At 31.9% G+C, this 25,504-nt stretch overlaps 1 protein-coding gene across 1 annotated transcript in view; it reads right to left on the bottom strand.

The window, feature by feature from the left end:
* Nucleotides 1-25,504, bottom strand: part of LOC129757530 (uncharacterized) — a 40,588-nt gene that overhangs the window by 3,997 nt on the left and 11,087 nt on the right. The window contains exons 2-3 of the mRNA XM_055754800.1: nucleotides 13,348-13,564; nucleotides 667-1,409 (exon numbers count right to left, since the gene is read on the bottom strand). Of these exons, the coding sequence (XP_055610775.1) occupies nucleotides 667-1,409; nucleotides 13,348-13,553 (949 nt within the window). The 5' untranslated portion in view covers nucleotides 13,554-13,564. The remainder of the gene's footprint in view (nucleotides 1-666; nucleotides 1,410-13,347; nucleotides 13,565-25,504) is intronic.

Genomic DNA, 25,504 nt, shown 5'->3' with positions numbered 1-25,504 from the left:
TCTAGCTAAGACAGAATTTGTAATAAAATCGTGTATTTTTGTTTTCAAACTCTTTTCTTTCTGGGTGAATTTTCGTAACAAAACATCATAAAAGAAAAATATCTAGCGTGAAATGTATCGATTAATTGGTTTTGAATGCTATGAAGAAGTGGATGTTATCAGCGCAATCACAAACTTATGATTCACTTTCAATTGAAATAACAGAAAAAAGAGAAAAATAAGAATGCTATCTCCAGTTAACACTGAATGGAATCGGAAATCTGAAAAGATCAATGAAGAAATTTATTCAATAACATGAAACGAATTTAGTACAGCGATTAATTTGTTACCGTTTGGTAAATTCACTAATATCAACAATACTCAAGACAATCGCAAAAATAAAGTTCAAATGATCGATAGCAAATTTATTCACCTTCAATGTGTAGAAAAAAGATTTCAAATTTATGTTATTCACTCTAAGTGAAAGTACTTTTTCTATTTTTCCAAAACTTTCGTAATTGCAGCATAACTCAAAATCTGTTCAACTGATTTTTTTTTGAATTTTAATCCCGAACGAATTAATGAATTTTAAGCGCCCGATTTTACAATTAAAATTTCGGTCGATTCGGTGAAGTTCACGATTTGTTTTTAAATTTTTTGAACTAGTTCCAATTGCAACATACTTACTTTCACATGTGTTTTCGTAATACACTCCAGACGGTTCACCGACATCTATCAAAGGGCGTTCACCATTGAGGTACGTAGAGGGTCCATCGGGAAGCGATTTGTGATCAAGATGGTACAAACGGCAATTGTACTGGGATCCAACGGGTTGTCCCATGAACAAGAACGACCGACACAGGAATTCCGTTTCAATGTCACAGGCAAGCTTGCAGGCGGATTCGGACGTAACTTGCAGTTCTTTATCGGTATAGTAGTGAAGGCCAACGAATTGCGACACCTTGTCTTCCGAGACGCCCGTTCGAGGTAGTTGGAAAACTCGGTTAAATTTACACGCTTGGTTGGATTTCAAGCACAGGTTTTCAAAATAATCAACACCTTGCGCGTCGACTAGTTGAACGGATTGACCGATAGTTCGTCTATCAGAATCGCTTAAAACGCATTTCATGTTATTGTAATCGTACTCTACTGATCTACAAATGAAGCGTTTTTCATTTAGGCATGCCGACAGACAAGCTTCCTTAGTACTCGTATAAATAAGGGCGTTATCCAATCCTCGTATGATTTTATTCGGAACTCTTTCGAAATTCCAAGGTCGTTGACACGAGTTCTCGGATCTTAGTAACAGCTTTACCATATAGTACATGCTGGATGATCGCTGCGGCGTGCTTGCGGGATTGTTAGCTGCTGTCACGTTCTGTAACTGGCACAACGTTTCCTGAACAGGCGTTAACGGGTTGACGACAAAACTAAGCAAAGAAAATGTTGAAGCCAAAAGAAAAAACAAAGTTTTGTTAGATGCTACAAAACATGATTCTATTCTTATTTTGCATGTTAAAGCTATCGATATGAAATGATAGAAATATAACCTGAAATTTCGATTTAAAATTCAAACTAAAAATGATTAAAACGAAGAAAAAAAACAGAACTAGCTCTTAATTTTCTATTGTTTCCTATTTCGATGATTGTTATAAAATAGCTTCTGGTTCTGAACTCTGGAATAACCGTGATGAATCTGTAGGGGAGAATGAGGATACTTGATCCCTGGGGATACTAGATTCCTTAGCTATATCTCGAAACTGGAATGTCTTACAAAGATCAAATGTTCTAGAAAAATGTGCCAAAATGAGCAAAATAACAATGCTTGTAGTTTAAAAAATTTTAACAAAATAATTGTTTGAGTAATTGAACTTGGTTTGAAAAATTTTACAAAATGTAACTTGAAGATCTTTTTTCATCACTTTAAAATGTTCCTTACATGGGAGAATTATGAAAAAAATATTTGTTCCAATGTATCAATCGTTCGAGCGTAAAATGAACTTCATAATGCCATATTTTCAAAGCAATGGAAAACTCTCAACTTTTTTCAGAAAAAGTTTTCTAAAATGTTGATTATGGGTAAAATTGATCCTCCTTCCAAACGGCATATTCTTCTTCTGACTTGATCGTTATGATTGCTGATTACGAAATTACTAATATTTATCCAAAAACTAATATTTATCACACAATTGTCTGAAGAAAAGGGCAAAAATAATTATTTTCTCTTAATTATAAAAAAAAATAGCGCCTTTAAGTATGCAATGTTATTAGCGTTGAGACAAAGTTATAGAATTTTCTTCTTATGTCTGCTATAAATTGTGAAATGACAACAAACATGACCAAAACAGTCAATTAACATATTATCTTGGGGTTTTGTTTGATTTTTATACAAGGATTGAGCTTCCTGAATAAAAGATCAAGTCTCCTTCAATAGGGGATCAAGTCTCCCCTAACTTCAGAAAAATCGCAATTTTTTTACTCCCACGAAAATGCTTCTAGTTCATCAATGGGTTCAAGTATCGTTATAATTTTTGGAGCATAGAAACTTGAAGTTACAAGCTGTCAGAAAATTTCAAAGACGGCGAGATGCTAAATTTTTCCAGAAAGATATGGTGAAAATAAGAAAAGGGGATCATGTATCCCCACTCTCCCCTACAGTTTTCAATTTTTATATTCATTTTGAAACAAAATGGTTCTGTTCTACAGGGTAAATAAGTTCGAATACAAATTAAAATCACGATAATTTAAAATCAACTGGTCAGAATATTTTTTTTTACTCGAATGGAAAGCAACTTAATAGTGATCAATCACACCTTTTGGTTTGGACAAATTTTACCTTAGACCAATACTATGAGCTTCAGAGAATTCTCAAGTCCACCGTACGCGGCATGCTCCTCTATTATTGTAATTTCGTTCCACATAGGAATGGTATGGTTCATATATAATTTGAAAAAAAAGGTTTCCTGTTTATTCTCTACAACATGTAAGATATGACCGATATAACTAACCAATCCAAAAGAGTTAGATTTAGAGGGCAAGACACCTTTCGTTCTCAGCCATTATCTCCGATAACCTTTACACTGTAGGGGAGAGTGGGGATACTTGATCCCCTTTTCTTATTTTCACCATATCTTTTTGGAAAAATTTAGCAACTCGCCGTCTTTTACATTTTCTGACAGCTTGTAACTTCAAGTTTCTATGCTCCAAAAATTATAACGATACTTGAACCCATTGATGAACTAGAAGCATTTTCGTGGGAGTAAAAAAATTGCGATTTTTCTGAAGTTAGGGGAGACTTGATCCCCTATTGAAGGAGACTTGATCTTTTATTCAGAAAGCCCTTATCCTTGTATATAAATTAAACAAAACCACAAGATAAAATGTTAATTGACTATTTTGGTCATGTTTGTTCTCATTTCACAGTTTATAGCAGACATAAGAAGAAAATTCTATAACTTTTTCTCAACGCTAATAACATTGCATACTTAATGGCGCTATTTTTTTTATAATTAAGAGAAAATTAATTATTTTTGCCCTTTTCTTCAGACAATTGTTTGATAAATATTAGTTTTTGGATAAATATTAGTAATTTTGTAATCAGCAATCATCAAGTCGATCAACGTCAACGATCAAGTCAGAAGAAGAATATGCCGTTTGGAAGTAGGATCAATTGTACCCAACTCTAGGGGATCAATTGTACCCATAATCAACATTTTAGAAAACTTTTTCTGGAAAAAATTGAGAGTTTTCCATTGCTTTGAAAATATGGCATTATGAAGTTCATTTTACGCTCGAACCAATTATACATTGGAACAAATATTTTTTTCATAATTCTCCCATGTAAGGAACATTTTAAAGTGATGAAAAAGATCGTCAAGTTACATTTTGTAAAATTTTTCAAACCAAGTTCATTTACTCAAAGAATTATTTTGCTAAAGATTTTTAAACTGCAAGCATTGTTATTTTGCTCATTTTGGCACATTTTTCTAGAACATTTGATCTTTATGAGACATTCCAGTTTCGAGATATAGCTAAGGAATCAAGTATCCCCAGGGATCAAGTATCCTCTTTTTCCACTATTCTTTTTTCAAACGATCTTATTTTACACGGTTTTATTTTAAACAATTTTTTAAAACGATTTTCTCGAAATAAGGCGTTTTTCGAACACATCAAAAACAGGTCCTGGACATTCCCGCTTCATTTCTAATCGACTCTTGGATGGTCAATTCATTCGAACTTATCATTCCGACAGAAGTATGGCTAGGGAATGGCTACTTAGAGACTCCGCAGATGTTCCGGAATAACCGTAGCAGAAAACAATATCAAGAAAAAATCTTTGAGCTTCCCGATTTCAGCCAAACCACCTCAGAAGTGTCTACCAGTATGAAAACGGTCGACTGTCCAAGTTGGCCACTTTACTCGATGATGCAATGGTTTTTGTCCGGTTGCTATGGGCTTTTTTTTAAACGATTTCTTTTTTTTCACAAAATTCATGTTCTTATGTAGAAAAAGTTCGAAAGAAATGCAACATTCTATGCATTCATTCCAAGATACTTCAGTTTACCTCCTTAGTTTAATTCTCCAAACGATGGATGAAAATGGAAGGGATCACGAATCGAATTAAATCATGATTTTTCGTCAATAACAATTTTTCTATTTAGCAATACTTCCCAAAAAGTTAAATTCAACATATCATAACATATATTATCTCCGGTAAATACAATATATCATAACATATAACATATCCGGTTTTAAAGAAGGGTTCTTCCAGACTTCGAAATTAACTGTGAAGGCATTAAGCGCCTTTGCGCCTAAACAGTAGGCAATATGCACAACAGAAACTCACTTTAAAAACTCGTACGCAAATCAAACGACACAGGAACACAGGGAATAATGTTATAAGTAAAAAACTCTTGTTGGACATTTTATCATGTTTCATCAGAATAAATTCCAAAAAGTCGAAAAGGGTTTTCGACGATTTCTTAAAGAATATAATAAGAAAATAAGAACAATGTGTTTTTACTTCAACCGACGTTTTGACATTTATTATGTCTCCAAGAGTTCTGGCAAATTACAAAAAATGGAGGAAGGAAAAATTGCTAGAAATCGCATAATTAAATGTCGAAACGTCGCATTAAAGAAAACACGTTTTTTATCATTTGAGAACGAAATAGCAGGTAACAATTTTCACAACTTCAATTTCATCGAAAATTCCAACCAAATTAAGCCTTTTACTTTCCACCAAAACAACCAAGAAATAGAAAAATAACATCAAAGTTAGATTTTTTTAATTGAGTAAATGTAATAGATTGAAAAATTCAAAATTGTCAGGTAAGTCACATAATTGGCATAAATTATATTTTTCTTTCCGTTTTTCTAAAATCTTTTTAAAATTCATTTAAATGTACTCTTTTTGGCGTTGTAGGATATGGTAACTCTAGCTTAATACAATGTTACACAAGGACATATTTGAAGTTTTTCGTCTATTTATGATGTGAAATAATTCTATCCTCTACAACTTTGATACGCTGTTTGATGAAAATCAGCTGGCATGCAACTATTTTTTGGATATTTAATACCAACTACTTCAGAATAAAGTTTATGCTGTAATAAAAGTTTTAAATAACCAGATTAAATTGGCTATAATTCAAAAGAAAAACATAACATATGCTAACATTTCCATACGGATAGTTCCAAGATAACAGTTATTGAAGTTTTCCGCTAAGAACCTAAAATCTGATGGGAAATTTCTTCTGAGAAATAGTTGGTTGAAATAAATTCTAAATTTTGGAAAATTACCTTCTTATAACATTATTCTCTCGTTTACAATTTTATTGTTTCGTTATCTGAAGTTGTATCAAAGGGTGTATTCGGAAAATGAATTTTCTACTTATTTTTTCTTCGATATTTAAATTCTGCAAACTATTCCTGATTTTGCTCAATGTGATTCAAAGGAGGGAGAAAAAGGCATCTTATATGTCTTCAAATCATCCCCCCTTTGCATTTTCTTAACTGGTTGCGTTTTTTCACCAGATATTCACGTTCGTTTCTATAGACTGATTTTTTTAAATTTTCTATTCATACACGAGCTGTAGATCAGCCATGGTCATGAAAACCATGGATTTCATCATAAAACATTGTGAATTCAAAATGTTTTACTTTGAAGTTTCACTTTAAGAACATTGCAATGAGATGATGAGACATGTATGCGTGTATGTATGAAAACCCACCAGTGGCTGATAAGGTCATTGAGTCATATCGATAAATACTCCAATATCGTCCATACATTCCTTAATATCAATATGAGGAAAATCATGATCTTTGCTTAATAACCGAGAACATTAGACTTTGAGCCTGTATAGTGTACATATACCTAATGTCTTTAGTAAATAATTTCGGACCGCCTTTTTTTCGAGCTTCGCAATTCCTATTCAAAAATATTTTATAGCAAATTAATAGGTTTTACTTTTCATGATTTAATCTTGAGAGTGACAGTGATCAATTTTATTTTGAAGTTGGCGGTTTTTGATCGTTGTGAACTGTGAGCGAAACTGCTTTCCGAGGACCGGACCCCCGATGGGGAATCCAAATCCAAACTTACCTGAAATGTTTTCAAAAGTCTATGGATTTAGTTTAAAAAATTGCTTCTACTGTGATAAAAAAAGTGCGGCGTGAAAAAGCACTATTTTCGGTAATCTTATTAACATAGCTCTGCAGTATCACATTTAACAAACTTGAAATGTTCAACAAAGTTGGGTATTTCAATAAGACAAACAACTTTTAGAACATATTATTAAGTTAAAAATTAACTGAAAAAAGTTATTATTAATAAACTGATTTTTAGAGGTTCAGTTTCTTATTCAGCCTATAGCTCGGAGAGTAATTATTTTAAAAACTTGACATCTGAAACAAAGTTATAGAAAATTTGATTTTAAACAAGTTTGTCGAAGACATCAAAGAGCTAAAACATAGAATAAAGAAGTTAGAAATTTTATCTCACTTGTAGGGCGATTAATAAGAAAAATAATATTTTTTTATTATAGTGCTGAATATACTGAAAAACTTCTCCGAAGACACCAATAACCTAAAATGTGAACTAAAAAAGTTATAAGCAACGATCACGTTTTTCGCATTTTTGACCACTGTGCACTATGGGGAAAGTGGTGGCCAAAAATCGAAAAATTGACTTGCTTTGAATGACGTGTCTTGTATACCATTTGATAGCCAGAGAATTCAGCCTAGATTCCCAAAATTTCAGCCGTCTGTGATGAAAACTCATTGCGCCACAGACATCAGACCTAGCAAAATTGTGAAAATTGTAGAAAAAATACATTTTAAACAAATGCAATTTTCTCAGCGAATAATAGTCCATCTTTTGAATGTAATACACCGTTGGAAAGGTAATTGTCTGAACTTCAAAATGGGTTTGATTTAAAGTTTACACGGTTAATTTAAGTTAGCAAAAATGGGTAATTATTGAAAAAATGTATTTTTTGGCCTAAGTTGGTCTATATCTAACGAGCAGGGCCGAGCAGTCTCAAGAGACCACCATCACAGTTTAGTTTCAAATCTATACTATCTGCGGAACGTGAGCCCAGTTGCAGATAGCTGCGGATGAGCATTTGGCACAAATTCGAAAAAATGTTGTTTTTTTTGTTTTTTTTTGTCAGTTATAATTATCAATTATGCAAGTATAAACCAAAAAAATCGAAAATATTTATTATTACTACTGTTACTGTAATTAAACTTCCTAAAGGAAATATGCCAATTTACATTTTCTACCAACTAAACTCAAACTTTACGTGTTTATTGTGCAGTAGATATTTAGTCGAAAAAAATCTGAAAAAAAATGTTTGTGATAATATGGAACATAGGAGCATAGTGTCACTTTTTGATCCAAAAGAATCTTAAGTCAATGCAACAAAAGAATTTGAATTTATCAAGGCAAAATATAATATTGATCTGGATGATGATTTTGATCTTGATGAAGATGTAGAAAATGAATAAAATTACGGGGGGTGTGGTCAGATCTAGGCTTGGGGGTAAGACATAAACCTGTTAAACAGCTAATAACTTTTTTCTCTAAAAAGATACGAAGTTATGGTATTCGACAAAGTTGTTCAGCGGAAAATATTTATAAATTGGCACAAAAACCATTAGCAGGCTCAGTTCCACATGAGAAACAAAAATGATGTTGATTTTTCAGTACAAAATATTCAATTTTTCCATACCAACCTAAAAGTTCAAATTTACTCATGTAAACGTTACTTAAAACTTCTGCAAAAATTCATGGATGAGTTTCGGACCAAAACGAAGCTTTTAAGACCCCAGGGTTTGAGAAATTCGAAAATGACCCCAAATCGACTCAGTCTAATGCCCCATAGTGTAGGGGGGTTAGGTAAATTTGTGTGGGGCAAGGGGGAGAATTTTCGTAGACAAATAATTCTTTATCAAAATTCCTGGTTGGTAAAACAATACTCTTATACACCATATTTTTTAAAAATGATGGTGGGGGGGGTCAGATCTGGGCTTGGGGGGGGGGGGGGGGGGTTAGATAGTATTCGGCATTCAGAGCAACTTTGCCGAAGACAGTATAACCCTCTAGGACTTCAATTGGAGGAGATATATTTTTGGCCACCAGTTTGCATGGAGATGCCCCATAGTGCTGTGATTGTTGGGAAATTTCAAGTGATATCTAAGTTACTTAATGGTAAAAATACATTCGAAATTGATGGTCATCGAAGTGGAAAAATGTTTGTGAAAGTTGTGTTTTTGGGAATTTAAAAAAATTAAGATTCACGTTGTAATTTTTATATCTGAATCCAGAAGCTTGGTCTGAAATGCGATTGGAAGCACCACATGAAAGCATTTTTTTTCTTTTTGGGAAATTTTCGATCAAAGCGACGTTTAATATCAACTTTTATTCTGCAATATTGGTCTCGCAAACTGGCTGGCAAATTAGTATTTTCCTTCATATAAAAGAATAAGAACCGGGTTTGCCAGTACAAAATAACCGCTTCAACCATTAGTTCTTTTTTTAGTTTAAATAATTTGAAAAATCGAATTTAAATGTCTTTTAATAAACCAATATATTTAAAAGAAAACTGCAACACTTTATTAATGAATTAAATGTTATCAACATTTTTTCTATTAGTAAAATAGGTTATTTTCATATAAAAAGTGTATTTTCAATCATTCAAATCTCTACTATTTCCACTGATTTCCCCGCTAATTTCAAATGGAAATGGTTCCGCTTATCATAAAAAATAATCACATAAAAGGGGGTGTTGCGAGAATGTGCATTTTTCAATGGACGAGCCTTCTAAAATTGCCAATAAAATACACTATATGCTTTCTATAGGGCTTCAGCAACTTCTAAACCCATCATAATGAATGAGACAATTGTAGATCGTGGCTTGTTACAACTTTGTTTCAAAGACAACAAACCCTGTTATCCAATCTACAACGTGTCAGGTTCAAAAAACTGTTTTTTAAGAGATTTTTTTACTTTGACTGTAACTTCTGAGGGTGATGTGATAGGAATTTGACATATTCAACATCATTTTGATCAGATAAACAACTTTGTCGAAAACATCAAAGCCCTAATTTGAAGAACAAAAAGATAGCATTTTTATCTCGCTATTGGTGGACCTCTCGGCAAAAATTTTGATATTGGAATATGCTCCATGTAAAACTGAAAAATTTTGCTGAAGACATCAAATGTCTATATCTTCATCCCTGAGCGCTATTAATTTCGTACAGTTAGATTGATGTTCTGCACCACTGTGCTGTGTAAAATAAAATAAAAAAGTCTTTAACACCAATATGTTTATTTGACCGCTGGGGATTTTTTTTTTATTATCTGACAACTTGCGCCGGGGGTCTTCAGATTTTCCCCAAAATTGAAAATTTGGTTCGTTTTTGCGACTTAAAAACACATGTATTTTTTCAGATTTCTAAAATTTTTATTTTTTGAGCTAGTTTCGGTTAGATTTTTTTGTAAATAAAAAATAACCATTTTTCAAAGCTACATAACTCTGTTGTTTCTCAACGGAAATTATAAAATAGCACATCCAAATGCATTGAAATTTTATCAGCTTTCCAAATAGAATAGTTGAAAAAAAAATTAAATGATGGCCTTCAACATGAAAAGTTGTAAATAAACTTTAAATGGCGTCTAAAAGTACCGTCTGCACCACCGAATATTTTGCAAAAAATACCATTGTATAGCTCGATTCATGATGCAACTTTCATCTGAAGACACCAAAGTGGGCCATTAACACCTTGAAGAGTTATGAAAGAAATAATGACAATAAATCTCTTTTTTTGCGTCGAAAACAAACAATGGTGGAACAACTGCACTCACATATGGAGATAGCAAGCACTTCTAACAACATGGAAACAAAAGAACTTACCAAAGCTACTGCAGGTAAAAAACACTACTTTTTCGTGCTTTGTAGAGTGTTTGCAGCAAAACTGACTTTAAATTTTAACCAAAATTCTGAGTATCGTATTGTTTATGTGATATAACTAAAAATGGGAATATTGCTTTTACAACCTGGTCATATACTATATAACTTATTAATTTTTCGATCAAAGATCATTGTGAAGTATAATCAATGCCAATAGTAGAAGGTTCAGTCCCTGTGTTTGGGATCACAAAAATGTGATTCAAAAAATGAAATATAGACGTGCTTTACATAGTTTTTATATCGGGAGCTAAGCACTGGACACCAAAATTCTTTCCCATTGATTAAAAAAGGAGAAAGTGGCACAAATGTTGTAGAAATAATCAAAGAGCTCAGTTCGGCCAGCCCAGACTGTAAAATGATGAAAATATGATACTTTTACCGTATTCGTTTTCTACATTCGCCCAGTTTTGAGGTTTACCATACTAGAACGAACATAATTCGTCGTCAGTGTTTTGCTACCTCGATCGCTCACACACGAATCTTCAGTGTTCCACCGTCCATTTTAAATCAAATCTGGGGAATTACGGATGCAAAACTTAGCGCATAAACTTCTTAAAATTACAGTAAAATGTGCATAACTTGTTGTGACCTGGTGCAAAACTGGGTATAAACGAATACGTTATTAGATTTTTGGATATAACATGAAGTCAGTTAAGCTGCAACAGTCTACCGCCCCTTCTTTCATAACAGTCCCATATACAAAAATAAGCAAACGAGACAATCAGCTTTTTTCTGTTTTGGAATATGTTTTCAAATCGTGACCACCACTTTCAGCATAAACGAAAATCGTTTCTAGGTTGTCATAATAAATCGTTAGACCTGAAATTTTAGAAATTGGGTTATTGGTAAGGTCGAGAGCACCATTTTTATTCATTATGGGACTGTTTATCGACCATATTTGAAACCTTTAGTCTTTTAGTCTTTTATGTTGAAGCCTTGTGTTGACCTAAAATGACGAAAATTCATATGGGACTGTTATGCGAGTAGGGGCAGTCTGAAAAGGACGAAAAAAATAGTGTTTTTTACCAGCTTTGATAAGTTCTTTTGTTTCCATGTTGTTAGAAGTGCTTGCTATCTCCATATGTGAGTGCAGTTGTTCGACCATTGTTTGTTTTCGACGCAAAAAAAGAGATTTATTGTCATTATTTCTTTCATAACTCTTCAAGGTGTTAATGGCCCACTTTGGTGTCTTCAGATGAAAGTTGCATCATGAATCGAGCTATACAATGGTATTTTTTGCAAAATATTCGGTGGTGCAGACGGTACTTTTAGATGCAATTTAAAGTTTATTTACAACTTTTCATGTTGAAGGCCATTATTTATTTTTTTTTCAACTATTCTATTTGGAAAGCTGATAAAATTTCAATGCATTTGGATGTGCTATTTTATAATTTCCGTTGAGAAACAACAGAGTTATGTAGCTTTGAAAAATGGTTATTTTTTATTTACAAAAAAATCTAACCGAAGCTAACTCAAAAAATAAAAAATTTAGAAATCTGAAAAAATACATGTGTTTTTAAGTCGCAAAAATGAACCAAATTTTCAATTTTGGGGAAAATCTGAAGACCCCCGGCGCAAACCCGTCAGATAATAAAAAAAATCCCCCGCTGCAAAAATTGACTATTTGCTCCCATATGTTTTTTCGATGCCATTTGGGTCACCAAAAAGTAAAATTTGAGTGATGATTCCTAAATAAGCGCAAAGCATTTCAATTTTTATGGAAGAAAACATTTTCGCACATTTCATCATCTAGAAAATTTAAATAGCTTTAAATAAAGTTTGGTTCCATTTTTCCAGCTTCATATTTTTGCAAACTTGAGAAAAAGTAAAAAAAGTTATGACTATTTCAAAATAAAAAGTCTGAATTAATTTAGAATGATATAAAAATGGCAGGCTATGCTCACTAGAGCTTTCATTCATTTGATGAAATGTTTTTGTCAAAGCCGGAATAAATTTCAAATCCTTCTTCTGTCACTCGGAGTTGGACCATCGCGAGGGGGGGGGGGGGGGGGGGGTTATTATAAAAAAATAATGCAAAAAACTGATAAATTTGAATAAATTGCACGAAATCTTGTATGCCACAAAATTGTATACTATATCATTGCACAAAACCTATAAGTCAATTATTTTTTTATTGAAAAAATCAATAAAATAAAGAATACAAATGGTGAAAAAACTCCTATCTTCCACAATTTGGTTTTGGCTCTTGTTATCTTTCGGATATTTGAATATTTTTTCACAATTTCCATAAAATACTTAAAACTTTATTCACCCCTTCGGGATTTTTGGAATTCCGAAGGAAGGGGGGGGGGGGGGGTTTGACAAAAGAAGAAATTGATATTTGTTCTGGCCTAAATAGGTTATACAAATCATAGAACCGCTTTCAAATTAGCAGTCAAAAACGCTAAATAAAATAAAAATGTATTTTGAATTTTTTATCTTTTATAATATCGAATAACTTTTCTGGGGTACAAGTTAGGTTTGTGGTTTGTTCACATGAAATGTCTGCGAGCATCAAGGAATATTTATCATCCAAAGTTATATTTTTTTCAAACTTTAAATGCATCTCTGGAAATTTTTGAATGAATAATTTTGTTTTCCCATACAAATTTCCACACAAAATTGAAACTCGTTGCGCTTATTCAGGACTGAATGAATAGCTGACAAAATTTTTATTGCGATTTGTGGCATTAAAAACTACCAAAAAAAGTTCTGGGAGGTGAATAAATTAAAGTTTGAAATGTTCATTCAATGCTTGCAGCAGTCTAATGTTCTGGTAAGTTATACATTTAAGTAGATGTTATAATATTTTACATTTTGTGTAAAGATAAAAAAAAAACTTGAGTATAGTTGAACTGTTGCATTTGTATTCGCCAAAGATGATTGATCCACTCACCTGAAAGCAGCTGCTTGGCAATCCGGTTCCTCTCGACACCATCCTTGGCATTCATAAAGCGAAAGATTTTTCACACTGTAATATGTCGTTCCTTGGAAATCGTAATCTGTCAGTTTTTCGAATGCTATTCGCCCGGCAGCGAGATTCACTGCCAGGCCCAACAGTAAATGCGTTGATAATATCGCTCTTGCTATGCGTGTTTTCATTGTTCACGGGCCTGTAAAGAGTGCAAAAACAAAAATAGAAAGAATTATTTTTTTCTGAAAATGTGCGTTTGTTTTTTGATAATAAACGATCCAGTAAGTAGATACTGGATAAATAGAAGCATTGTGAACAAATAGCAAACTATTTATTGAGCTCGAAATGTCTAACTTTCGAACATTCCTTCATTAGATAGCAAGAGTCCCGCCGCATTTCCTCATATAGTCTTAAATTTGCACCGGAATTAAAACAGAAAGTAACCTTGCGATTTCAAAGCCAAAAGTGCTCAAGAAAAGGCTACTTACTGGACGCCTGGAGTGCATTGCAGTCGTGTGTTGAACAAGCTGCCGCAATTGTCGGAATACACTGTGTAGGTACCATAGAAAAACGGGTCAGAGAAAACTGAAATGTAGCACAGATTTAACTCGCCTAGTGAAGCCACCAAGCGTGGCTTCCCAATAGCGGTTTTTCTCCAGCTGGTGATCGTTTTCCTTCAGCTAAATTGGTTTTTGTAGGTGAATGTTGCGGACATTACGGCCTCTCCATGTAATGATGAGGAGACTCGACGAGTAGAGCAGCTTTGATACTTCGAGACAAGTAAGGGTAGGTGGTAGTTAGAAAGTTACTCCAGCTTTCGACTTATCTTTTTTTTTATTTAATGCTATTCCCAGCATCATTTGGGGAAATATGCAAGCTGTCGCGATTGAATGAAACGAGTTTAATTGAGCTGGAATTGAAGAAAAAAATTGACAAAAATTGAACGTTCGCCTGATTACCTTTTAACTGCGAAAGGTAGACAACCTAACTATCATGGAAAAAACGAAGCTACTACATTTTTTTAATATAAATTCATTGAATGCATTGAAAGTGAAAGTTCTTTACGTAGCAATATTAGTTTGGTAAGTCAAAATTATAAAAGTTACGGAATGCGATTTGAAATAAATTGATTCCTTGTATTGTAAAAAAAAGTAAAAATCAAATGGCTTCCCGCCATTATTCTTTATGACACTTGAGCATTTCAAAGTAAGTTATCTTCATGGGGCTTACCAAAATCTACATAAAACCAAAACTAATGACACATTCCACCGTGACGTGAAATCGCTTTTCCGGATTTTTCTGCACTGTTATCATTCTAGAAGTCAACCAATTTACTTGAAAATGAAACAAATTGTAGCAAACGGTCGCAAATTGAATTTTCTTCAAAATGAATATAATTTGGTCATTATAAAATTTAAGTTATTTTTGTTCTGATCGATTACTTTTGTGACGTGAATTCACGCTAGAATTGACCATTTTTGATTTTAGTAAATACAACTTAGATTTCCTGTTCTCTCTATGGAAATAAAATATTGATGTCTTCGAATGACTTGTAGAAAAAACAATTACCCATAATTTGATGTACGTAGCTTTTCAATAAAATAACAACGAGCAAAGTTAGGCTTATTTGAAGTTGTGAATTCACTCAGTTTAAACAGAACAGGATAGTTGACTGAATTCACGCCACGAAACATAAAGTTATTCTGAACCATTCTTTAGAGCCTTCAAATTTTATGTGCACTTTCAAATACGATATTTTGTTGTTCCGATTTTTACAATCATAAATTTTCGTTATCTGCACCTAACTTTTTCCTAATTTTGATTGGCACTTGAATAGCAACATATCGAGGGATCATACGTTAATATTACTACTGTCTTCATTTAAAGATTCACCAAAAAAAAATTTTTTCAATCTTTTAGGAGTTTTATTTGAAAATAATGAAACTTATTAAAAAAATCAACAAAATTATGCTCGATTTGTAAAAATTCGACCATCTAGAGGGTCAAAACAGCTTTCAGAGCATATTTTCCATATAAAATTTTACAAAAAATCAATTTTGTGACGTGAATTTACTCATTCGCGCTGTTGCAAATCAGCTGGAATCCAACCGATTTCTATAAAATTTAGGGTTTTAGAATCGTTTTAAGGGTTTTAAGGGTTTTAAGAATATCTCATTTTTTTGTGTCAGAAAATGTCAAAGTTTTCTCGTAGAATTAAAAAGTTCGATTTTTGCGAGACGTGAATTCACTCATTTACGACTGTTTATGTTCGCTTTTCAAAACAACTTCATTGGATATAAACAAATTCTTTTTTCTACAAAATAAAGCAGTATTTTTTGGCTCCAAAACAAATTCATCCATTTATTATAATTAATTGTTTTGTAAAAGTTGTCAAAATAACCACTTTTTCCAATAAAAGAAAACTTATTTTAAAAATCATGAAAAACATGTGTAATTTTTTCTCTCTCTTTTTTTCCGTTGGTTTTGTGTGATTTGAAATATCAAAATTATAGACAGGTTTGAGATTTTTTGATACGCGAACGGATAAAAATCACTTTTGAGCGGTACAAGTGCGTGAAATGTGTCCAATCATTATTTTTACATACTTTTTGCGAAGAATTCTTTAAAATATGTCTAACAATCTAACAATCCATACTAATGAAAACTGTTTGACAGCAGTTCTCAAAAGCTTCAGCTTAGAGAAGCTTAAAAACATGAAAACTGGAAATAGAATATTTTTTGAAAAATTACAATTTGCTAGGTAAATTTTCGGTTCATTTGTTTTTCGATCCTAATAACTGATTGGCAGTTAAGTCTAAGAGCTTCCACCATTCTGAATTGTTTTAAAAAAATATCATAAGTTAAGTAGCAGAGATGAAACATAAACCCTGTCTACCGGAGGGTTTGGGAACAACAACAGTTCAAAAAATGTGTTTAATATAAACGTTTTATGTAAATTTGAAATATCTTTGTTCTGTTTGGTGTTCAATTTTGACAAAAATTATGTAAAAATATAGCCTTTAGTCAGTCTTAATATGTTCAAAATTTAGCAAAAATAATTGGAGTGTGTGAAAACTACTACCGAGAAAGTACTGAAAGTGAAGTTCCTAAGCCCCTGTGCATATGCATTTTTTGAAAAAATTGTTAAATTTTTTTCCTCATTTATACATTTTTTCGTAGAGCAAAAGTTATTTGTAATCATAAAACTAAGCTGCTGCGAATTTTACAGCAAAATTGGGTTTAAGGCGGTTATGAGTGCTTGTGATATAGCTCAGTTGACAAGTCTGTTGTCTCTTGAGCCGATGTCCGCGATTTCGAGCCCAAGAGTAAACATCGAACACAGTGTACCGGATAAGTTTTTCAATGGGGGAGAATGAGGATACTTGATCCCTGGGGATACTTGATTCCTTAGCTATATCTCCAAACTGGAATGTCGTACAAAGATCAAATGTTCTAGAAAAATGTGCCAAATGGAACAAAATAGCAATGGTTGAAGCTCAAAAAATTTTAACAAAATAAGTTTTTGGGTTTTTGAACTTTGTTTTAAAAATTTCACAAAATGTGACTTGAAGATCTTTTTTCATCATTTTAAAATGTTCCAAACATGGAAATATTATAACAAAATATTCATTCCAATACATCAATCTTTCGAGTGTAAAATGAACTTCAAAAAACAATATTTTCAAAGCGATGGAAAACTCCCAACTTTTTTCAGAAAAAGTTTTCTAAAATGTTGATGATGATCCCTAATATATGGGTACAAATGATCCCGGTATATTCTTCTTCTCAATGGATCATAGTCATTGCTGATTACGAGATTACTAATATTTATCCAATAGCTAATATTCATCTATCAATTATCTGAAGAAAAGGGCTAAAATAATTTATTTACTCTTGTTTATAAAAAATTGCGCCCGTAAGTATGCAATGTCATAAGGGTTGAGAATAAGCTATAGAATTTTTTTTCTGACAATTATAGATTGTGAAATGAGAACAAACATGACCAAAATAGTCAATTAACATTCTATCTTGGGGTTTTGTTTGATTTTTTCCATGGATTAGGGCTTCCTGAATAAAGGATCAAGTCTCCCTTAACTTCAAAAATAACGCAATTTTTTATTCCCACGAAAATGCTTCTAGTGTAAAAGAGTGCGAGTTGCTAAATTTTTCCAAAAAGATATGGTGAAAATAAGAAAAGGGGATCCAGTATCCCCACTCTTTCCTAACGATCCACCAACTGTAACGTTGATAAAGTCGCGAATGCCATAATGATAGTAAAACGACTATAATCGAAACAAAAAAAAAAAAGTTTAAGACGGTTAAGATTTCTGATTTATGTATTCTCCAGAAGTATTCGATAATGTTATTAAATATGCTCCCTGTTTCAGATTTCTAAAACTGAGTGTTGGATCTAATTATAAGTTATAGTTCTATAGGGAAGAGTTGGGTATCATGGGTCACTTTATTCTTTGCTCCATAACTTCTTTATTATAAGATATAAAATGGAAAAAATAGTATAGTTTTTTTATATTTCTAGCGTATCATTAGGCATTTTTTAATTAAAAAAAATCAATGAGTTCTAACTGTTTTTAAAAAAAGGATTTTTTTTCTGGGTTCTTAAAAATGGTGGGGTACCAAATCCAATTTGAGCAAATAGCATGTAAAGTTTATGAGTTGACCCAAAACTGTGATTTCATAATTGAGGCCCTTAGAGCCAAAGGTGTATAAGTGCATGAAGGCTGATTCCGAGAAAAAAGCACTTGAACTTCGTTGTGTTCCAGTAAATTCCATAGATTTTTTAATGATTTTTTTCATGTGAATAATCTTCTCAAATAAAACAAAGCATTTTACAACATTTTCCCAAAAAACAACGTTTATTTGACGTTTATTGAGGCGACACATATTTTTTAATTTTGGCAAATAAATTCACTAATACCCCTTTGCCACCCACAAATTTTCACATCCATGTTCACATGTTTTGATCTTGTTGGGTAAGAAAACATAAATATTCATTGCTACAAGAGTCAGTTAGTTTTCGTTTAAATATATTTTTTGCTGTTTTGATGAGGAATATACTCTGGTACAGTAGTTTAAGAGATTTCATGGGTGAAGATCGACTTGGTCTTGGTAATTTCTAATAAATCTCTCCAAACAACGATTTTTTCATCAGGATTAATTTATAATAATTCGTGTAAGGTATTTTCCACCAAATTTCAATCACCACATGTTTTGTGCGTCTTTGCCTAATCAATTGGGCATTGGAAAGGGACTTGCGGTCACTCTGAATTGTTTTTTTTTACAGTAAATTAACGATAGGCGCTTCAATATTAACCCAATTATCTCGTACAAATACATTTTTTGTACTTTATAAGCCTTTAATCCGTGACACACTCCATATATCCAGAAATCAGGAATTTGTGATCCGCTAACTGGTTATTAAAATAGAAAAAATAATTAAATTTAATAATATTTTTTCTACTAGAATTATCACTAAATGCAATCAGATGAATCACAGTTGATGGTAAATTTTTAAAGATCATCAGCTATTCAAAAGAAAAGTAAATTATGTACATTTATTTTAAAAAATATCGGTCCCGATGAAAAAACACTACTTTCTTGAAATCAAGTTAGGGTTGGTGGCCCCTTTGCCGCCAAACACAATGTGGCTTTCAGTTAGCAGGGTTTTTTGACAGAGACCAAAACATAAGAAAATAGTTGAATTCAATTATGATTTAAATAGCTTTTGATGTGTGGCGGTCAATGATTCGCAAGAAGTGTTTTAAGGTGGATTTTCCATTGTTTCCTTATCTTTCAATTGTTCTTATGAAATAATGCAATTCCTTGGAATCTAAAATTTACCAAACATTCCATCCTTGCACCTATTAAATAAATTCTTAACATTTTCTTATAATAAACGAAAAAAAATCTAGGTTGTCTAAAAACAATTGAATGACTTTCTCGTGGTGCTCCATACAATATTCAAAATGATTTGGTTATGGAATACTTATTTTGAAGTTATCTAATTGTTGTTTTCTTTTGAGTCTGTTAACAATTTTACAGCCATATTGAGTTTCTTTAAAAATCTGACACTCACTGTTATGAATTTTAAAAATATAAAAAAAAATATTAACGGCGAACAATTATTTAACAAATGTTGAACCTTTCATGGTTCTCAGGAAAAAATAACTACCTATATTCGTCAATATGCTCTATACCAGCTAGTTACGTATTATATTTCACCCCAAATGGAAGATCACATCCAAGTATCCATCTCAACAGTACCACGTGAAGAGTAAAGAGGCATTGAAAATGGGCAAACTTCCTACATAAAGATGTATGAGCATTAGTAAGCCTTGACAGGTGATTTGAATAAAAAAAAAAAATGAAAAAATGGGTGCCATGACTTTTATTTGATACAAATAAAAATTAAAAATTAATTATCAAACTCCACAAACAATTTTTAAAATGATCTCTCCGTTATGTTTTCTTTGCCCGACGACGAACACAACAACAACAAAAATTACATGCAAATCGGAAGAACCCTGCAAGAGTTGTTCGTGTTCATTCCATCATTTGGAGATAAATTTTTTTTTGTCAATCCCAAATTAGGCTGGAACAAATATCAATTTATTCTTTTGCAAACCCCCCCCCCCCCCCCACTCCCCCTTTGAAATTTCCAAAAAAAACCCGAAGGGGGAAATAAATAAAGTTTGAAGTAATTTATGTAAATTTTAATAAAAAATTCCAATATTTGAAAGATTACAAGACAAAAATAACAAATTTAAGAAAATGGAAGTTATTCCACCTTTTGTTTTCTTGATTTGATTGAATTATTCGATAAAAAATTATCGATAAGTTTAAGTTATTAAGTTTAGTGCAACGATATAGTATGCAATTTTATTGCAAAACAAGCTTTCGTGCAATTATTTCAATTTTTTCGCATTATTTTAAATTGAAATAAGCCTGATTTTGCCTGATTGTTTGGTTTTCACAAAAAAATATTTAAACTTCAATAAGCAAAATCCGTTCAAAAATCAGTGCTTGCTCGTCGTAACTCCAACCTTGAACTCAATAACTTCATATCCTGGATTAAAATCTTCTATTGATTTTTTATAACTGGTTTAGAACATTTCGGCGTCCTGAACTCGAATCTTGTGTCTGATTTTGTCTATCGCATCCAGTTTTACTGATGAGGCGTATAAAAAACAGTTTCAAGATAAAGAATCTTATTATTATTTTTTACTTCTATGTTAAAGACTGCCAAGCGTTTTAATTTACACCTTAAAAAATATCTTAAATTCATTTTGGTTTAAAATTTCATTTGAATTCCGTTTTAACAGAACAGGGAAAAATTAAAATAAATAAAATTTTTAATTTCAAAGTCACTCGCGGTCTTCGGGAAAGTTGATTATCGCATAAAAATTTTAATTTTTATAATCATGTTTTATTCTACAGTTATGCCGAAAAAGTGCACAAATTTCTTAAATGAATTTTTGAAAACCAGAGCTGGTAGAAAAAAAAAAAAAACAAAATTGCATATTTGAATTGCACCTCCAAATTAGTCAAAACTAAATTTCAAATTTTTGGCACCTCGGAAAGAATTTGAATTTTGTTGCCTTGTGTTATCGCACCTTTGACTGAGTCAATTAAACACTTGTAAAATATATGTGACTTTAAATTAAAATTCATTCAAACTACAAAATTTATCTTAGATACTGCGAAACTCCTTATGAAAAGCTGGACGTTTTACGGAAAAACATTTCATATTTCGCCCAACAATCAGTCAATTGCATACTGTTCAAAATAATAAGTATAAAAAGGAAATGAATGATTGATTTGTGTTTCAAAGTCAGAAACTTAGGAAAATGTACTTTCTATCAACATTAATTGATTAGAGAATAAATTAATGACTGGTACATAATATTGTCGTATGCAAACATTCGTTCATATTTTTATAGAAATCGGCAATTAAGTTCTGCGTATCCTGTTCTTGCGCATCCTTTTCTACGAAAACTCAAATCCACCACATTTAAGCTTAACTTCGTGAGAACTACTAACAAGAATTTTTCCAAAAGGCTTTGATTAGTTTCTCAAATATTACAGTTTGAATAAAACAAGTCCAAAAAGGTAAATTTTCAAACAACTGCTGAATCACATATCACATATTTGAAAAATGATATATTTCGTCAGAACAAATGTGATAAGTGGCCAACCTTTGAAAGGTAATGTGAATAAAAGGCATGAAAACAAAAAATGTCGCGTTTGCAGATTGAAGTGACAGTGAGCATGTAGTAATTATGAACGGTACTGATACACCGCAAAATTTTATAACGGTGACCAAAAATTGCACTCAGCTCGATCATTTTATGTTAGCCTGATTTATCCTGATTTTTATTTTCAAGCTACCTGAATTTGGGAAAGAAATGTTGGCAACCCTGGACGGAACACATATTTTTTTAATCGCGTCAATTTGCTATGTTCTATCAACTGTAATTCTTTTGATCCCCAACTGCATAAAATTTTATCTACACCCCATTGACATTGATGTCTTCCAGTTGACGGTAGGTATATTAGAGCTTGCTTGTGCTTCAAATTGTGATAGATTTCAAGCTTATCAATTCTTATTTTCAGGGCTAGAAGCGACTATGCGTTAAAAAATAGGGCAAAATAGTTACTTTGAAGTGAAATTAGGGTAAAAGTAGTAACCAGATCAAAACGAAAACTAACTAAAAATGACATAAAAAACCAAATGCTTTAAAGACAATTCTGTTAAATAAAAAACGTTTTTTGGAAGGCTCTTGGCCTCACTTTTAGAAAAGCAATATGTTGGACAAAAGAGGAACATTTTAAATGGGCTTAGATAATTTAAGAATAGCGAACGCAGAATCCTAAAGTTCTAAAGAAACAATGGGAGGGAACCAAAAGATCGTACTGCGAAGACTAGGACAACTAAGCCCGACAAGAATTTCGAGTTTATCCATTTTCTTTGAAAAAAACCCACAAATTTTGAAAATTCATTCTATAGTGTTACACCATCTGAATTTTTTCAATGTCACTAAAAGAGTTGAAAAAGTCTAAAATTATATTGAAAAAAGTCAACAATTCGAAATAAATTTACAGAAACCGAAATTTTCAATAAAATTGTTATATGTTAGAGATCTACAAATGCAAATAAAAAACCAATACATGTTTAACGAGAAGTTTGAAGAATTTTCTCGAAATTGAGATCAGATTTACATTTATAGAAATTTCACTTTATGAAAGAGTCATGAAATTAAAAATTGGGAGGTCCTCATGAAAAAGTGACAAAACAATGATAGAGGATTGAAAAAAGGTAAAGGACAAAATGTTGACAGAAGATTAACAATGACTTAAAGAAGCTTAGCGAAAAAAATGACTTAAGATGACACAAAAAAGGCTAAATAATTTTACGATACTTGTCTTCAAGGTAGAATATAATTTTTCAAATTTAAAACTAACTCAAAGATTACTTACATTTTACATACAAAAATGGAACATTTCCAAAGAGGTTCACTGCAGACTTTATTGCATGATTTACATATCAATCATTAGAAAGATTTACTAGAGAAAAATGATGTTAAAAAAGGAAGGAATTAAAAAAAATATTCATAAATGATTCAACACGACAATATCTTTAAAAAATTAACAGATCCAAGAAACACCTCAGAAATGTTGTATCCATCCAAGAAACACTTATTGAAATATTGTAGAAAATATATCAGTAAACCTCTAAAAAGTTATAAAAATTACTGGAAGTTATCGAAAACCTCAAGAAGGGATCGAAATCTATGTATATCTACCAATGTTTCAAATAATTCTAAATGATTCCATTACTACAACCAAGAGCATTGAAAGCATGGAATGTTTCCTGTCATGTGATTAAGTGCACTGTACAGATTTTGATTTATTTTTTTTAAATTAAGTTGAAATTTTTTTTTAACAAATTCGAGGTTTAAAATTCATAACACTTTAAATCTTGGTTAAACATGTTGTAATAGTGTCACTTTAGAAATTATTTTTTCTCGACACGAATGCCAAAACATTGGTAAAGTGTCACAAATAAACAAAAAACTACATATTTTTTAGGCGAAAAACTATTTTTGTTTAAATTGCAATTGTCATCCATATGATGTTCAAGTGTAAGCGATATATCAAAGCAAAACAAAACAATAATCTTCCTTACTGAATCTGAGTCATTCTCTCAATTTAGGTCGTGTGAATTCCCACAGGACTCGAAAGGAAAGAAAAGGAACCAAATTTCAAAAAAAGTAACTTGTGAGCCCTGTATTTTAGATTTCAGATTTCGGTTTTCAGATTTGAAATTTGAGATTTAAGATTTTTTAACTAAATGGAATCATCGGTTTTATAAAAAAGGCAAACTTTTCAAGGAAGAAGTGGGGCTTTAAAAATCATTGGTTGTTCCCTTATGGTATCGGACAAAAAAAAACAAACTAGCAGTTAACTGTTTTTCTGGTGGATTTGAATGTTAAATATTGATTGAGTTCACTTTTCATTGACAGGGCAGCGTATATTGATTTGATTTATTGATTCTAATGATTGTACCGTCTTTTTCCGGTACACATCTTAAAGCCGTTATCTTTTGTTTGTAACTTTTGAGTAATTTGTTGGTTAAAATAGCTAAAGACGAAAAAACTGAAGACGAAGATAATCGCCAGGTTACGCTGTGAAGTTATGTAAAACAGAATTCAAATAAAGCATTCGCAGTTTCATGGATGATTTGTTTTTTCAATGAATCAACTGTACGACCATGAAAAAGTACGCGCGAGGAAGAAATGATAGGCAAAGAGGTTTCGTGGTTCAAGGTGCTAAAAACGCTCCAAACACAACACTGACGTAATACATTGAAATATCGATCTCAATTGAATAAAATTTCTCCAACATTAGAATATTTATCTCATGATATGAAAGCAGCAAACAAGTATAATAAAATGTAAAGTAAAATAGAAAGCTTAAACCAAAAACCTTATGGGAAAAATGCGGCGTTATAAAAAAAGAAACAAACACTGTTGTTCGCCAGTCATAGTCGGAATATTTGACGAGAAAAGTTAAACTACCCCTGAAGACTCTTTCCATCGAACTGTACTTGTGCAAAACATAATGAACTGTAACCAGAACGTGGGAGCACTGAAATTCACGGCAAGGCATAACAATAATGATTACCCATCCGTTGTTCCCATACAATATAACGCAACTGTTAAATTTCAACCTTGCTGGCTGCATCAGCCGTCGTTGGCTGATCAAAGCCATCAACAATTATTTTAAATCATCCATTGATTGTTGAACAAAGTAATGTGATGTTATGTTAATCTTAAGTGAGCACCATTTTTTTAGTTTAAAAAAATACCAGAATACCAGAACACCAGAACAAATCCTCATTAAACATATGATTAGACTATGAAAATTTCGCTTGAAGTATATGTTTCAATCCCTTAATCCCTGTATTGTAAATAAACGTTGTAACATATGTTTATCAGGTTGGTTCACTTTTCATTTATTTCATCTGATCACAATCGATCGTAAGAAAAATTGAGCACATTTGAACGAGTTTTCGTTATGCTTTCAGAATAATGGTTCCCTTTTCTTGAAAGGCTTTGTAAATATGTTGCTCTTTTTATCAAAATGGATGTACCTTCTACGGGTGTGATTGTTTAATTTTAAACTTAGAAAACAATTATTCACTCTAAAAAGTGTTTTTTCGTTGTATGTTGAAAATAAATTTTTGTATTTGACAAATTGTAAAACGTGGCTATTTATAAAATTTCTATTTCTGTCTGAGGTTAAAGAAATTAATTCGAAATCTTCAATCCTTAGAAATTAATTCTGTAGCCAGAGTTTTTTCAGTTGAGTTTGTGGTATTTAATTTAAATCTTTACCTGTTCGTACGTTTAATATGATCGTACTTCCAAATTTCCCTTTTTAAAGCCAGGATCTTTTTGTTTTGAGTTCTGCTTATTTTATTCTAATATAAGGCCTCAGATTCTAGTGTCATGTTCTAATTAATTGAATTTTCAAAGTTGAAATAGTTTTTTTCAATCTTTAATTTCTTCAATTATATGAATTTAGTGTTAACACTAAACATACCGACACTTTGTATATA

This window comes from Uranotaenia lowii, chromosome 3, assembly GCF_029784155.1.
Source record: "Uranotaenia lowii strain MFRU-FL chromosome 3, ASM2978415v1, whole genome shotgun sequence".
In the NCBI taxonomy this organism is placed as follows: Eukaryota; Metazoa; Arthropoda; class Insecta; order Diptera; family Culicidae; genus Uranotaenia; species Uranotaenia lowii.
Note: the sequence above shows the minus strand (reverse complement) of the source record. Positions and strands in the feature narration are given on the sequence as shown.